General features: G+C 50.7%; 1 protein-coding gene across 1 annotated transcript in view; it reads right to left on the bottom strand.

Annotated features, from left to right (window-relative positions):
- LOC139266956 (netrin-G1-like) overlaps positions 1 to 16,857 on the bottom strand; it is a 39,239-nt gene extending 22,382 nt beyond the window's left edge. The window contains exons 1-2 of the mRNA XM_070884592.1: positions 16,474 to 16,857; positions 558 to 1,201 (exon numbers count right to left, since the gene is read on the bottom strand). Coding sequence (XP_070740693.1) covers positions 558 to 1,201; positions 16,474 to 16,716 — 887 coding nt within the window. The 5' untranslated portion in view covers positions 16,717 to 16,857. The remainder of the gene's footprint in view (positions 1 to 557; positions 1,202 to 16,473) is intronic.
- Positions 16,858 to 17,174: the final 317 nt, after the last annotated feature.

Below are 17,174 nucleotides of genomic sequence, written 5' to 3'. Positions count from 1 at the left end.
AATCCTAGTTTATGTAATCTCTCCTCGTAATTAGATGTTGGCCCTGATAGACTGACCTTCAGATGTTCATTGAGATTGTGTGCCAGATGTTAACTCCGATATCGTGCCCTCCAGATAATAACTGATTGAGTGCCATGCCAGATGTTATCCCTGAAAGAGTATCCCAAATGTTAACTCTGATAGGGAACACCAGATATTTACCCTGATGGAGTATCACCAAGGTGATAGACTGAGAATATCCCCCAGATGTTGGCCCTGATCGAGTTCCCCAGTTGTTGCCTTGATAGAGTGCCCCAGATGTTGGCCTTGATAGAGTGTCCCCCAGATGTTGTCCCGTTGACAGCCCCCAGATGTTGGCCCCATGCTTTACCCCCAGATGTTGGCCCTGTGAGTGTCCCCCAATGTTGACCCTGTGAGTGCCCATCCAGATGTTGGCCCCGTGTGTTACCCCCAGATGTTGGCCATGTGAGTGCCCCAGATGTTGGCCTGACACGGCGCCCCCTGGGTGTGAAGTGTGGGGTCTGCGACTCTGGCCAGAAGGAGCGAGGAGCACTCACCGGCCGCGAATGTCCAGGTTGGAGATGGCGTAGAAGTATTTGGAGAGGTTGTGCTGGTCAACACTGGTGGCCCCAGTGGCCGGCCGGAGCAGCCTGACCCGCAGGTCGGTCAGGGTGAAGAAGTCCCTCAGGTCCTTGGTGGTGTCCAGCTGGCCGTACAGCGACGCCATGTCGCGGAGACCGGGCCCCCCGAACAGGGCAAAACGCTCCTGGATCTCGAAGCGGACCATCTTGTCCACCTTCCACACGTAGCCCCTGGAGTACTCCTCCGTGCAGATGATATCCAGCACCGAGGCCGGGCTCAGATCCCGGGCGCTTCTCGGCTCCATCCCGAAGGAGGTGAGGCAGTCGGCCGTGTAGAACTGGTAGGGTTGCCACGTCCGGCCGTGGTCCAGAGACTTCTCCAGGACCATCTGCTCCGGCCGGCCCGACTCAAAGGTGATGACTATGTCCTCGGTCAGCTCGATGGTCTTGCCCCAGGACAGAGTGATATTGATCAGGAGGGGCTCGGGGAAACTCCTCCAGGAGACGCTTTGCCAAAAAGTGTTGGGAATCCGCCCCTCATCATCCAGCATCAGCTCGGGCGGGTGTGCGAGCTCGGGCGTGTGAGCATCACACTCGTTGTTGCACATGTACGGGTTCTCCTGGAAACAGAGACGGAACAACACAGGTTATGTGTTTGAGTGAGTGAGTGTGATAGAAACATAGAAACATAGAAAATAGGTGCAGGAGTAGACCATTCGGCCCTTCGAGCCTGCACCGCCATTCAATGAGTTCATGGCTGAACATGCAACTTCAGTACCCCATTCCTGCTTTCTCACCATACCGCTTGATCCCCCTAGTAGTAAGGACTTCATCTAACTCCTTTTTGAATATATTTAGTGAATTGGCCTCAACAACTTTCTGTGGCAGAGAATTCCACAGGTTCACCACTCTCTGGGTGAAGAGGTTTCTCCTCATCTCGGTCCTAAATGGCTTACCCCTTATCCTTAGACTGTGTCCCCTGGTTCTGGACTTCCTCAACATTGGGAACATTCTTCCTGCATCTAACCTGTCTAACCCTGTCAGAATTTTAAACATTTCTATGAGGTCCCCTCTCATTCTTCTGAACTCCAGTGAATACAAGCCCAGTTGATCCAGTCTTTCTTGATAGATCAGTCTCGCTATCCCGGGAATCAGTCTGGTGAACCTTCGCTGCACTCCCTCAATAGCAAGAATGTCCTTCCTCAGGTTAGGAGACCAAAACTGTACACAATATTCCAGGTGTGGCCTCACCAAGGCCCTGTACAACTGTAGCAACACCTCCCTGCCCCTGTACTCAAATCCCCTCGCTATGAAGGCCAACATGCCATTTGCTTTCTTAACGACCTGCTGTACCTGCATGCCAACCTTCAATGACTGATGTACCATGACACCCAGGTCTCGTTGCACCTCCCCTTTTCCTAATCTGTCACCATTCAGATAATAGTCTGTCTCTCTGTTTTTACCACCAAAGTGGATAACCTCACATTTATCCACATTATACTTCATCTGCCATGCATTTGCCCACTCACCTAACCTATCCAAGTCGCTCTGCAGCCTCATAGCATCCTCCTCGCAGCTCACACTGCCACCCAACTTAGTGTCATCCGCAAATTTGGAGATACTACATTTAATCCCCTCGTCTAAATCATTAATGTACAATGTAAACAGCTGGTGCCCCAGCACAGAACCTTGCGGTACCCCACTAGTCACTGCCTGCCATTCTGAAAAGTCCCCATTTACTCCTACTCTTTGCTTCCTGTCTGACAACCAGTTCTCAATCCATGTCAGCACACTACCCCCAATCCCATGTGCTTTAACTTTGCACATTAATCTCTTGTGTGGGACCTTATCGAAAGCCTTCTGAAAGTCCAAATATACCACATCAAATGGTTCTCCCTTGTCCACTCTACTGGAAACATCCTCTAAAAATTCCAGAAGATTTGTCAAGCATGATTTCCCTTTCACAAATCCATGCTGACTTGGATCTATCATGTCACCTCTTTCCAAATGCACTGCTGTGACATCCTTAATAATTGATTCCATCATTTTACCCACTACCGATGTCAGGCTGACCGGTCTATAATTCCCTTTTTTCTCCCGCCCTCCTTTTTTAAAAAGTGGGGTTACATTGGCTACCCTCCACTCGATAGGAACTGATCCAGAGTCAATGGAATGTGACTGTCAATGCACCCGCTATTTCCAAGGCCACCTCCTTAGACATAGTCATAGACATAGAAAATAGGTGCAGGAGTAGGCCATTCGGCCCTTCTAGCCTGCACCGCCATTCAATGAGTTCATGGCTGAACATGCAACTTCAGTATCCCATTCCTGCTTTCTTGCCATACCCCTTGATCCCCATCAGGCCCTGGGGATTTATCGGCCTTCAATCCCATCAATTTCCCCAACACAATTTCCCGACTAATAAGGATTTCCCTCAGTTCCTCCTCCTTACTCGTCCCTCTGACCCCTTTTATATCCGGAAAGTTGTTTGTGTCCTCCTTAGTGAATACTGAACCAAAGTACTTGTTCAATTGGTCCGCCATTTCTTTGTTCCCCGTTATGACTTCCTCTGATTCTGACTGCAGGGGACATACGTTTGTCTTTACTAACCTTTTTCTCTTTACATATCGACAGAAATTTTTGCAATCTATCTTAATGTTCCCTGCAAGCTTCTTCTCGTACTCCATTTTCCCTGCCCTAATCAAACCCTTTGTCCTCCTCTGCTGAGTTCTAAATTTCTCCCAGTCCCCGGGTTCGCTGCTCTACACTGTCCCATCAAACACTCCCAGGGCACGTACAGCATGGGTTAGATGCAGAGTAAAGCTCCCTCTACACTGTACCATCAAACACGCCCAGGGCAGGTACAGCACGGGTTAAAGAAAACCCCAGGTGTGGACGGAACACTTTGTGCTTTTTAAATGAATTTGGGGAAGAAATAGCAGAGGCACATATTTAATAATTAGTTCAAAAAAGGTGTCCCGAGGACTGGAAGATAGCTAACATAATACTTATATTTAAGAAGGGAGATAGAACATGTCCAGAGAACTGTAAACCCGTCAACTTAATATCGGTGGTAGGAGAAATAATGGAATCCTTACTAAAGGAGAATATAGAAGAATATTTAGAGAGCAAAAGTATAATAATGAATAGTCAGCATGGAGTTCAAAAGGGAAAGTCTTGCTTGACCAACCTCATTGCATTCTCTGAAGAGGTAACAGAGAGAGCAGACAAGGGTAATGCAGTCGATGTAATTTATCCAGATTTCCAAAAGAGCTTCGATAAGGGACCACATAATAGACTAATGAATAAGGTCAGAGAATGCAGAGTCAGGGAGCCAGTAGCAGAATGGATAGCTCGCTGGCTTCAGGACATAAAGCAGAGAGTAGGGGTAAAGGGCAGCTATTCAGAATGTCAGAAGGTAGAAAGTGGGGTCTCCTCATCTCCCCTTAACCTTCTCTGCTCTGAGGAGAAAATCCCAGTTTCTCCAGAGTCTCCACATAACTGAAGTCCCTCATCTCTGGGACCATTCCAGTAAATCTCGTCTGCTCCCTCTCCAAGGCCTTGACATCCTTCCTAAAGTGTGGTGCCCAGAATTGGACACAATTCTCCCGCTGGGCTCTGCCTCCACCACCCTTTCAGGCAGTGCATTCCAGATCCTAACCACTCACTGCGCAAAAACAATTTTCCTCAAGTCGCCTTTGGTTCTTTTGTCAATCACCTTAAATATGTGTCCTCTGGTTCACGAGCCTTCCGTCAATGGGAACAGTTTCTCTCTATCTACTCTGTCTAAACCCCTCATGACCATGAACACCTGTATTAAATCTCCCCTTAACCTTCTCTGCTGTAAGGAGAACAATCCCAGCTTCTCCAGTCTCTCCCTGTAACTGAAGTCCCCCATCCCTGGGACCAGGAACGAACCCCAGCCTGTTCAGCCTTTCCCCATAGTTAGATCCTCTCAGTTCCCCAATCATCCTTGGGAATCGTTTTGAGCAAAATAAAATGGACTGCAAGGAGACCAGGGAGCTGACATTTGGACAGATTTCTGACATGACGACATTTTGGACGTCTTCTTTGTTTAGATTTTCCAAAGTTCATGTTCAGTGAAAGAATCTCCGACCTCTGACCTCTAGAGATGGGAAAATGAGTCTCACTGCAGCTGTCTGTTTGGGTTGGAGAGAGAGAAACGACAAAAATTTTGTGGGCGGAATGATTGACGGGAACTTGTCTTTTTATCGTCTATTGTTAAAACAATCCCTTATTTGTGCTCAGGCCTTACCCCTGGGCTCTGTGTGTCGGACCCTCGCCCAGCCTGTGGGCCTAATGATGCTTTACCTCAGGCTGGTTTGTGAGGGAGCAGTCGGAGGTGGCAGGGCTCCCTCGGGGTCACTTCAGCTCATTGACCTTCCGCGATGAAGCAGCGATGGACACAGCGGCAGCTCCACATGTTGTGATCTGGAAGGCGCTGCCTGAAAGGGCGATGGCAGCAGATTCAATCGGGAATTGGAGAAATACTTGAAGGGGAAAGATTTACAGAGCTGTGGTGAAAGAGCGGGGAGTGGGGTGAATTGGGTAACACTTTCAAAGAGCCAGCACAGGCACGATGGGCCGAATGGACTCCTTCTTTGCTGTATCATTCTATGATGCTGTGATTCTAAGCCGGGACACTGTGTGACTCGAGGGGAACTTGGAGGTGATGGTGTTCCCAGGCACCTGCTGCCCTCGTCCTTCTAGGTGCTGGAGGTGGCAGGTTTGGGAGGTGCTGCTGAAGAAGCCTTGGCGAGTTGCTGCAGTGCATCCTGTGGATCGGACACACTGGGACTCTGCCTGACATCGGCAACATAGAATCAGCCCGACATCTTTTTCCAAATAATCAGAAAGTGGCTGTTGCAGCAATCAATAAAACTAATGCGTGTGATAAAGATGGAGAGCGCGGCAATATACAGAGATCATAGAGATTAATGAATCTACAATTGTCACAGCATCGACTAAAGGCAGTGATTCAAGCCGCATATTGGATTGGTTATTTTTAATACTCGATGTAGAAGGAATGGGGTAACATTAGTACCACAATCCTAAAGCTGTGTAAAGTATAAATGAATAATGGAACGGTGCAGATGTGACGTGCTCCTGAATTGCCGTGTCCTCGGGACATAATTAACAGCACCGTGCCCCAGCGCTACAACTGACCTCCGACTGCTCCGTCACTGTGTGTCCCAGGCCGTGGTCTTTGTTGGTGAAGGAACCATAAAGGTTCAGGCTCAGTTCACCAGCCATGCCCGGCCCATCCAAACCTCGCTCACCTTCTGGTTCCCTACTCAGCCTCACCCCTCCTCACACTACCCTTTCACAAGACTTCAACCTCATCCCTAATCTGAGGTCCTTCTCACCTCATCCCACCGTTCACACATGCACTGTGAGCAGCCACGCAGATTCAAATGCACGTTTACACACATCCACACAGCAGCAACTATTCAACTATGGAAGGCACATGTGGCACACGATGAGCTGCACACTCACTCACACCTTCTTGTGCTTCTTACTACAGGTGAAACTGGCTCACAACAGGAGAGAGCAGCAGTAGAGGGGAGCCTGACATACAAGCCCTCAGTGACGTGGAGGAGCGAGTGTCCATCCCCATGGGCACACCAGTTGGTGCGGTAGTGGCCGGAGAAGCAGCGCCCCCTGTGGACCGTGACGGTATGTGAATGCCCTTTGGCATTTCTGTGAGATCCTTGACCCTTGACAGTAAACGCTGTCCACTTCAACTGACGGGGAAGATGATGAGGAAGGTGAGGAAAGTGTGGTGCCTGTGCGGGACCCTCCATCAGTTGCATCGAGTGGGGACACCACCGTGGTGGAAGGACCAACATTCCTGGGCTTTGAAGAGCCTGAGGCTCCTGAATCCAGTGGCCTGCAGCGCCCAGAGCGAGGGGAAGCTCGGGGGCCATCTCCCCGGACAGTGAGTCGACCCATCTGTCCTGCTCAGAGACAGTCAGACGTGGACCTGGACTTGGAGGCTATGTCCAGAGAGTGCATGCAAATGCACCGCGAGCCAATGGGTGCATTGGAGAAGGTCCCGCAGAGCATGGATACACTTGCCCTGAGGTTGGGGGAGACCGCCTCAAGCATTGTCCCTGCCTCTCAGCAGTTCAATGAACCCATCCTTGCCCATTTACAGAGGGAGATGGACTCAACCAGCGACAGTGGAGTCGCAGAGGGGAGAGCGCGTGCCATGGTTGATGTGGCAGCAGCTATCGCATCACAGACCCAAGCCACGCAAGGTCTTTGTGATGTGATGCTGTCAATGATTGTGGCAACAACTCTCAGAACGCTGCGTTTGAGACTCAGGCTGCTCTGAGTCAGTCACAGAGTGATGCCATGCAAACACTAACTGCTGCCATCCTGTCTGTTCCCCAAAATCCAACGGGGAGGTAACGGTGCCGAAGCAGGCCAGTAATCCGCGCTCCCGCATATTGCTCCGGATGCTGAGGTTCCGCCCTGGGGGAGTGGCAATGGGCCGTGGGAAATGGAACTTGTTGTCTTTGCTCAAGATGACAGCATTCTGGCTCCCACCACTGCCACTCTGCCTTTCCACCTGCCGCGGTCTACACACCAGCCAACCTAGACTGCCGCCGCCGATGCTGAGGTGGTGCAGTCCGCAGCCGGGCCTTCCAGGCCCAGAGCTGGTCCAATGTATCCTACTTGGCCATCTGTAGTGTCTGTGTTACACACACGCAGCCTTGCTGCAGGCAGTGGGGCAACATTGAGGAGGAGCAGGAGGTGTGGGAGGGGGTTCAGGTAAGGGGTAGCAAATGCCAGAGCTAGTCTCAATAAAAACTTTAGCCACAATGGACAGAAGGCCTCATCCTGCAAATATGTTTGTCACAATCTGGTTGCAGTTTTTGAGGCCTGCTATTGTTGTAAGTGTATGTGCCTAATATGGCACATGGATACTGTTGAGGAATGACAAATGGCAGGGGCCTGTGTACAGCTATTGTTGAGGTTAATTGTGTGTTATGGTGTTTCAAGGGGCTGTTGTTAAATGTTTATTGGTTGCTGGTCAGGGGTTGTGTTGTGTTGTTGGAGAACCGATGTATGATGAGCCGCTGACATGTGGCCCTTGCATCGGCAGCAGTGCCAGGGTGTCTCCTCCGTGGCTGCTGCACCTCCTCCTTTGGCTGGCCAGTCGGGGCCTCGCCAGGCTCCTGTTCCTCTTTCTCCTCCTCCTGAGTTGGGGCTGCACTCCCCGCTGGTAAGGTCTGGGCTCTCATGATGGCCAAGTTGTGCAACATGCAGCACACCACAATGAATAGCGACACCTGTTGAGGGAAGTATTGAAGGCTGCCTCCAGAGCGGTCCAGGCTTCGGAAACGCTGCTTGAGCACCCCTATTGTCTGCTCGATGATGTTGTGAGTGGCCGCGTCTTGGATCTTTGGATCAAGACCGCTCAAAATGGAGGAGAAGCATCCGAGAAGGCGACGAACACATCGAGTCTCTTTGCTGGGAGGATGCGGAAGCCAAGTACAAACAGCAGAAGGAACGTACGACAACCCAAGCACCCCACCCACCCGTCCCTCTAACCACCATCTACCCCACCTGTGACAGAGACTGTGGATCCCACATTGGTCTCATCAGTCACCTGACAACTCATTTCAATGTGGAAGCAAGTCATCCTCAACTCCGGGGGACAGCCAAAGAAGAAGAGAAGAATTAAACATCACCATACAGCCCAGGGAGAGAGAGACACAACGGGCTCCTGCTGTGTGTGGCTGCATCAATGCGGGAAGGGAAGATATTTCAATATAAGGATCATGTATTACAGAAACTGCTCTTGCAACACTGGAGCATAAACAGAGCATCTTATGAATCATTGTTCCTTCTACAAATCCACACACCCCTTGACATTTATTTCAGGCTTTAAGTGTTGCTGTCTCGGATTTACACTGTGTGGTGTGACGAAGAGCCTGTCGTTATCACCAACTAAACCACTCGCGATCAGCACGGTTCAGTCCCCTGGTTAATTATGTTAATTAGTGTATTATTGAGTGCAGATGTTAGTGGCTCCATAAAGTACAATCCCGCAGAGTGCTGTCACTTCCCATCACCCAGTAATCAGGCCCTTTGTTGGAGTTAATGTTCGAGCAGAGTTGCTCAATTAGCAGTATTTAGTGGGCCAGTACTGAGCTGAAAGATTACATAGGATTACATATAGGATTACATAGAATATACGGCACAGAAACAGGCCATTCGGCCCAACCATTCCATGTCGGTGTTTATGCTCCACTCGAGCCTCCTCCCGTCTTTCCTCATCTAAATCTATCCACAACCCTCTATTCCCGTCTCCCTCATACGCTTGTCTAGCCACCCCCACCCCTCCCCGCCCGCCCCGCCTTAACTGCATCTACACTATTTGCTTTAACCACTCCCTGTGGTAGCACGTTCCACATTCTCACCACTCTTTGGGTACAGACGTTTCTTCTGAATTCCCGATTGGATTTCTTGGTTCTCTCTGTATCCACTCTATCAAAACCTTTCATAATTTCAAATACCTCTATTAGATCACCCCTCAGCATTCTCTTTTCAAGAGAAAAGTGACCCAGCCTGTTCATCCTTTCCTGATATGTATACCCTCTCATTTCTGGTATCAGCCATCTCCCCACGGCACACAGTGGGTCAGAGAGAGGGTCCTCTCCCCACGGCCCACAGCTCAGGGAGAGGGTCCATCTCCCCACAGCCCACAGTGGGTCAGGGAGAGTGTCCTCTCCCCACGGCCCACAGTGGGTCAGGGAGAGGGTCCATCTCCCCACGGCCCACAGTGGGTCAGGGAGAGGGTCCTCTCCCCACGGCCCACAGTGGGTCAGGGAGAGGGTCCTCTCCCCACAGCCCACAGTGGGTCAGGGAGAGGGTCCTCTCCCCATGGCCCACAGTGGGTCAGGGAGAGGGTCCTCTCCCTACGGCCCACAGTGGGTCAGGGAGAGGGTCCTCTCCCCACGGCCCACAGTGGGTCAGGGAGAGGGTCCATCTCCCCACGGCCCACAGTGGGTCAGGGAGAGGGTCCTCTCCCCACGGCCCACAGCTCAGGGAGATTGCCGTGAAGCCCAACTGGTTCAGTAATGTCCTTTAGGGAAGGAAACCTGCCTCTGTATCCTGCCCGGGCCTATATGTGACTCCAGGCCCACACCAACGTGGTTGACTAGTAATGACCCTCTGAACTGGCCGAGCGAGACACTCAGTTTGTATCAAACCCGCTCCCAGCGGATCAAGAAGGCGGCCCACCCCCACCTTCTCAGGGCACCTGGGGATGGGCAATAAATGCCGGCCATGTGAGCGATGCTCACATCCCCAGAATTAATTTAATAAAGGAACGGCGGTTTTAAGTCAACATCTTGCCAGGGAGCTCGATGGGATTCTACACTTTGGAATTTAATTATAAAGAACAGTGAGCCGGCAGAAATGAATGTTTGTTCAAGTTAATGAAACCCAGAACTCTGCACCTGGTGTTTGTGTCTAAACATTTCAGCAATGAGAAGACCAGAGGGAGGTTTCAGAGAAAGAAACCAGACTGGGGAAAGATTGAGAATCTGCAGCAAATCTTCAACCAGCTGTGGTGTAATCCCACATTATTGACCGGCCTGTGTCGATCGGCCCTTATAGACCACAGCCATCGTTCATTAAACACCCAGCTTCCAATTTTAAACCGTCCGTCCCCAATGGGTGACCTCCTTCTAATGAAAGGTCCCCAATAAAGGGCCTTCTCCCCAAACTAATGTCCCCAGTGCCCGAGCCTCACGGAGACTCAGGGCTGTGAGCAGGTGTTCAGGGAACCCACCGACTGTCTGTCAAACCAGATTTAAACAAACACTTTAATCCCAGGCTCATTTCAGCTCCGTCAGTCAGCAGGTTCCTGGGGGTGGGAAATAAAACAGGAGCTCGCAGACATATACCGCCGTCCGCCCCGCTCCCCACGCACTTCCACCCCGCCGCAAACCGACTGCACCGCCCGCAACAAAAACAATCTACAAAGAGCTGAATTTTGCTCAACTCTCCGCTCCATGGATTGGGGCGGGGAAAATCGTCTCGCTCAGTGAGTGTGCCCCCTTTCGGTCGGAGGGCAAATTCGGCAACAGGGTGTTTCTGGTGAATGAGCCCATGTAATGTGGGAGGGGAGGAGGGAGCAAGAGTGAGAAAGAGAGAGGAGAGAAAGAGAGAGCAAAGACTGAATTCTGAAGCGCCATTGACTATCTCAGGATGAGAGTAGTGCAGCGCTCCCTCAGTACTGCCCCTCCGACAGTGCAGCGCTCCCTTAGTACTGTCCCTCCGACAGTGCAGTGCTCCCTCAGTATTGCCCCTCCAACAGTGCAGCGCTCCCTTAGTACTGCCCCTCCGACAATTTAGTGCTCCCTCAGTACTGACCCTCTGACAGTGCAGCACTTCCTCAGTAGTGACCCTCCGACAAGGTAGTGCTCCCTCAGTACTGACCCTCTGACAGTGCAGCACTCCCTCAGTAGTGACCCTCCGACAATGTAGTGCTCCCTCAGTACTGACCCTCTGACAGTGCAGCGCTCCCTCAGTACTGCCCCTCCAACAATGTAGTGCTCCCTCAGTACTGACCCTCTGACAGTGTAGCACTCCCTCACTACTGCCCCTCCGACAGTGCAGCGCTCCCTCAGTACTGACCCTCCGACAGGGAAGCGCTCCCTCAGTACTGACCCTCCGACAGTGGAGCATTCCCTCAGTACTGCCCCTCTGACAGGAAAGCGCTCCCTCAGTACTGACCCTCTGACAGTGTAGCACTCCCTCACTACTGCCCCTCCGACAGTGCAGCGCTCCCTCAGTACTGACCCTCCGACAGGGAAGCGCTCCCTCAGTACTGACCCTCCGACAGTGGAGCATTCCCTCAGTACTGCCCCTCTGACAGGGAAGCGCTCCCTCAGTACTGACCCTCCGACAGTGGAGCACTCCCTCAGTACTGCCCCTCTGACAGGGAAGCGCTCCCTCAGTACTGCCCCTCCAACAGTGCAGCACTCCCCCAGTACTGCACTGGGAGTCTTGGCCTGGGTTTTGTGCTCAAGTGTCTGGAGTGGGACTTGAACCCTCGACCTTGCCTGTCTGCCTCTATCTGTGTTTATAATGAAATTTGCACGTGGTCAATACAGAGAATGGGTAACAGAGAATAACAGGAGATGGAACCGAGACTCCTCATCATTCAAACTGCTCGATAGAAAAATCCATCCACTGGTGACAGGTTCAGGGGTCAGTTAGTCAGTGCCACAACAACAGTAAATCATTCTTCAAGCATTCTCCTGTCTGAGCTGCTAAAGTGAGTGGAACATTGTCAGAGAGCAGCGCAGTGAGGGAGCTCTGATCCAGGAATCAAGAGACTGGGAAAGTTTAATGTGCAGCCGGTTTACTGGGGACAGTGGGCAGTGAGTGAGATATTGGGCAGGGGGCGGATTCATGGGGATAAAGTCTATGGCCTCAGGTTTAATCCACTTCCTGTCGGCCTCTCCCAAACCCTCGATTTCCCGTCTGAGTAATAAAGGTTTAGTCCCAGACCCAATAGAATGGACTGCGATATTACAAAGAGAATGTTTGGTTCGTTCAGACTGAAATCCCATCTGCTGCTCGCATCTGCTGAAAATAAACTCCCTTAAAACAGGGGAAATATCACAGAATCTCACAGCACAGAAGGCAATTCGGCCCATCGTGCCTGTACCCATTCTTTGAGGAGCTGTTTGAACCTGCTTCAACTAAACTCCCTTAAAACAGGGAAAAATATACTTAATAAATTTGGGAAAAAGGATAAATTTGCAAGGCTATGGGGAAAGAGCAGGGAGTGGGACTAATTGGATCACTCTCTCAAAGAGCCGGCACAGGCACGATGGGCTGAATGGCCTCCTGCTGTGCTGTGAGAGTGTGTGAACAGCTGGCAGGGGAACGGATACAGATGTTAACAATCCCGAGAGGATCAGACACAATCCCCAGGCACCAGTTTACAATCAGTTCAAACTCAGCTTACAGAAATTACCCAGAAACTCCACGTTAACATTCACCAGCTGTCACCACTCGCTGGGATTTCCAGAATTGGTGATCGGATTCAGAAATAATTAGCTGTCAGAATTTTACCCGAGCAAGGCACAGACTGTGTTTCTACAGAAGTGGAGACGATTCTCCCTTTAATTTGACTGTTCGAGCTAACCTCATAACACAGTCCCTCACCCCCTCACCCCTGGTCACACTGTGTCACTGTGCCCCGTGTCATAGAAACATAGAAACATAGAAAATAGGTGCAGGAGTAGGCCATTCGGCCCTTCTAGCCTGCACCGCCATTCAATGAGTTCATGGCTGAACATGCAACTTCAGTACCCCATTCCTGCTTTCTCGCCATACCCCTTGATCCCCCTAGTAGTAAGGACTTCATCTAACTCCTTTTTGAATATATTTAGTGAATTGGCCTCAACAACTTTCTGTAGTCGAGAATTCCACAGGTTCACCACTCTCTGGGTGAAGAAGTGCCCCATCTCTCTCTCCCCTCACCCCCTCACCCCCTCACCCCCGGTCACACTGTGTCACTGTGTCCCATCTCTCCCCTACAATGAGGAGCCCACTCTGCCCGTAGTATTCCAGATGTGCCTCTCCCTCAGTTTGTGCTCAGACACTGTGAGTTTTGCTTTGCAGCACGAGAAACACTCAAATCAATGAACAAATCGGCACTGAAGTGGAATTGGAGGCAAATACTTTGAGCTGGTGCCAGAGATGAATCAAATTGGCGATTACAGACCAGCGGGAGATTCTATTTCTAACATGGAGATCGATGAGCATTAACTGGTGCCTTTTGGTCGAGAAGAACTAAAACAAACAATCGTATCCACTCGATCACCAAGGCCACCTATTTCCACCTCGGTAACATCGCCCGTCTCCGCCCCTGCCTCAGCACATCTACTGCTGAAACCCTCATCCATACTTTGTTCCCTCCAGACTCGACCATTCCAATGTTCTCCTGGCCGGACTCCCATCTTCCACTCTCCGTAAATTTCAGCTCATCCAAACCTGTGCTGCCCGTGTCCTAACACACACAAGTCCTGCTCCCCCATCGCCCCTGTGCTCACTCACCGACGTTGTTTCCCAGTCCGGCAACACCGAAGTGGCAAATAACATTTGTGGTCCACAAGTGGAAGGCAATGATTATCTCCAACAAGCCCGAGTCCAACTACCTCTCCATGACATTCAACGGCGTTACCATTGTCGGATCCCCCACTATCAGCATCCTGGGGATCGCCATTGACCAGAAACTTAACTGGACCAGCCACATAAATACTGTGGTACAAGAGCAGGTCAGAGGCAAGTATTCTCAGCGAGTGTCTCACCTCCTGACTCCCCAAAGCCTTTCCACCACCTACAAGGCACAAGTCAGGCGGGTGATGGAATACTCTCCAATTGCCTGGATGAGTGCAGCTCCAACAATACGCAAGAAGCTTCACACCATCCCGGACAAAGCAGCCCATCCACCACCTTAAACATTCACTCCCTCCACCACCGGCGTACCGTGGCTGCAGTGTTTACCATCTACAAGGTGCACTGCAGCAACTCACCAAGGCTTCTTCGATAGCACCTCACAAACCCATGGTCTCCATGGGAACACCACCACCTCCATGTTCCCCTCCAAGTTACACCGCATCCTGATTGGGAAATATATTCAATGTTCCTTCATTGTCACTGGGTCAAAATCCTGAACTCCCTTCCTAACAGCACTGTGGGAGAATCTTCAACACACAGACTACAGCGGTTCAAGAAGACAGCTCATCACCACCTTCACAAGGGCAATTAGGGATGGGCAATAAATGCTGGTCTTGCCAGCGATGCCCACATCTCAGGAACAAATAAAAAACTGAAGGATGTGCCTGGGACTGAGTCTCCCAGCAGGACCGGCAGTATCTCCCTCTGCCCAGTCTCAAAGCCCATGGAGGGATTGGAATTGCAGTTCTGTGGATTACTGGTCCAGTCACAGAAGCCCTGCACCACCATGCCCAATTCGATCACAACAGTTTATGACCAGGAATTCGTGTCTTTGCACCAAGGTTACAGCCACAGTCTGAATACATTCTCACCCTGGAGTCTTTCTGTCTCAACTCACCCACTCACAGTCAACACACAATCAGGGAACACAAGTTCAGAAGTCGGGACACATCTGGAAAGAAGGAGCGAGTACACCTGTCAAAAATTGTTACATATTAAAAAAAGGCCAATAAATTCAGCCGCGTTTTTATCGGTGAAAGAAAAAATGATTGCGATTTCAAAAAGTCCTCAATTGTCTGTGAAGCGCTTTGGGACGTCCTGAGGTGTAAAACTGAGACAGTAACATCTAGTGTGGTCTCACTGGGTCCGGGCCCTGTTTCACACACAGCTCCCACAGTGCGATATGGGACAGCTGGAAGTTTACCTCAAAGACTCGTATTATTTTTATAACAGATTACTAATTGAGCTGGAGAATAATTCCCTCTTATGAACTGCATGTTCTGCAATAAATTATACATTTTCAATTATTGCTGAAACATACGGCTGATTATTAAACCAGGTGTTTCCCCTCGAACAATGATGTAGGAACCAATTATCCTGAGGAGATGATTCACTCAACAAGAGCATCATTAATATTTAGAAAGAGGCTTGAATTTACATCTCAAGGACATATTCCACACTGGGGATATTGGGCAGGGCTCAGACACAATGGGACATATTCCCCACTGGGGATATTGGGCAGGGCTCAGACACAATGGGACATATTCCTCACTGGAGATATTGGGCAGGGCTCAGACACAATGGGACATATTCCCCACTGGGGATATTGGGCAGGGGTCAGACACAGTGGGACATATTCCCCACTGGAGATATTGGGCAAGGCTCAGACACAATGGGACATATTCCCCACTGGAGATATTGGGCAGGGCTCAGACACAGGGGTCAGGAGCTCCAGGGGTTGTTTATAAACATTCGACCTCCCTCCTCACATCTATTTCCGTGTCTAATTTTACAAACACTGCCACCCCTTCTGGTGCAACACTGGGAAGCAGCGAGTTTTATGGTTTACGTGTCCTGACCTTTCCTGTTCAGCCCAGCAGTTTGACTTCTCCTCACAGTTCCAGTAAATGCAACTTATCAGACTGTTATTCCATCCCCATATCTCCTCCTTCACCAAGCCCGCCTACTTTCACCTCCGTGATATCGTCTGTCTCTGCCACTGGCTCAGAGCTGTCCAGTTAGTCCCACTCTCCTGCTCCTTCCCCATAGCCCTGTACATTTCTCCTTTCCCAGTATTTATCCAATTCCCTTTTGAATGTTATTATTGAATCTGCTTCCACCTTCCTTTCAGGCAGCACATTCCAGATCATAAAAACTCGCTGCATTAAAACATTCTCCTCATCTCCCCCCTTGGCTTTTTTGCCAATTATCTGAAATCTGTGTCCTCTGGTTACCGGCTCTCCTGCCACTGGAAACATTGTCTCCTTATTTACTCTTTCAAAACCCTTCATGATTTTAAACACCTCATCAAATCTCCCCTTAACCTTCTCTACTCTGAGGAGAACAATCCCAGCTTCTCCAGTCTCTTCACATAACTGAAGTCCTTCATCCCTGGAAACATTCCATTAAAATTCCTCTGCACCCTCTCCAAGGCCTTGTCATCCTTCCTAAAGTGTGGTGCCCAGAATTGGATACAATACTCCAGCTGGGGCCTAACCAATGATGCATAAAGGTTCACCATGACTCCCTTGCTTTTGCACTCGATGAAGCAAATGTAGGAATTTGGATGGAATTCACTTTGATAAAGGCCGTTCAGTGAGCGTCCATTCACAGCGCGACACATAACAGAGGCTGTCTCAGAAAGGCTTCTACTCACCAGCGTGCAGTACATCTCGGGGGTCTCTCCACACGTACTGTCGGAGGGATCCAAGCTGACCTTCAGTGACCTGGTGAGCAGGGCGGCCTCGGGCTGGCAGGCCATGTAATCCCAACTCATGGCCTGGTCCCAGTGAAGCTGGGCCTTACAGAGGTCGTAGTGACCCCAGGACGGGAAGTGCTGCGCAGTGAGAGACAGGGCCGCCCAAAGGGCCTGAAGGGGCAACAAACCGGACAGACGCATCGCTCCGACTGGACCGCGCTCAGAGAGGGGCCATCTCGGTACGTCTGGTGGTGATTCAGTGAGTCCCTGCTCCGACTGGACCCGCTCAGAGAGGGGTAATCTCAGTCCATCTGAGGGTGATTCAAGGGGTCCCTGCTCCGACTGAATCCGCTCAGAGAGGCGCTATCTCGGTCCGTCTGGGGGAGATTCAGGGGGTCCCTGCTCTGACTGGACCCGCTCAGAGAGGGGCGATCTCAGTCCGTATGGGGGTAATTCGGGGGGCCCTGCTCCGACTGGACCCGCTCAAAGAGGGGCGATCACTATGCTTGCAGATGTTCCAGGTGTTGGAATTCCAGCTATTTTCCCAGCATTGGTACAGATGTTCTGGATGTTGGAATTCTAGCTGTTTTCCCAGTTGGTGCAGGTGTTCTCGGTGTTAACATTCCAGCTGTTTTCTCACTGTTGGTGCAAATGTTCCA

Source organism: Pristiophorus japonicus, chromosome 7 (assembly GCF_044704955.1).
Source record: "Pristiophorus japonicus isolate sPriJap1 chromosome 7, sPriJap1.hap1, whole genome shotgun sequence".
In the NCBI taxonomy this organism is placed as follows: domain Eukaryota; kingdom Metazoa; phylum Chordata; class Chondrichthyes; family Pristiophoridae; genus Pristiophorus; species Pristiophorus japonicus.
Note: the sequence above shows the minus strand (reverse complement) of the source record. Positions and strands in the feature narration are given on the sequence as shown.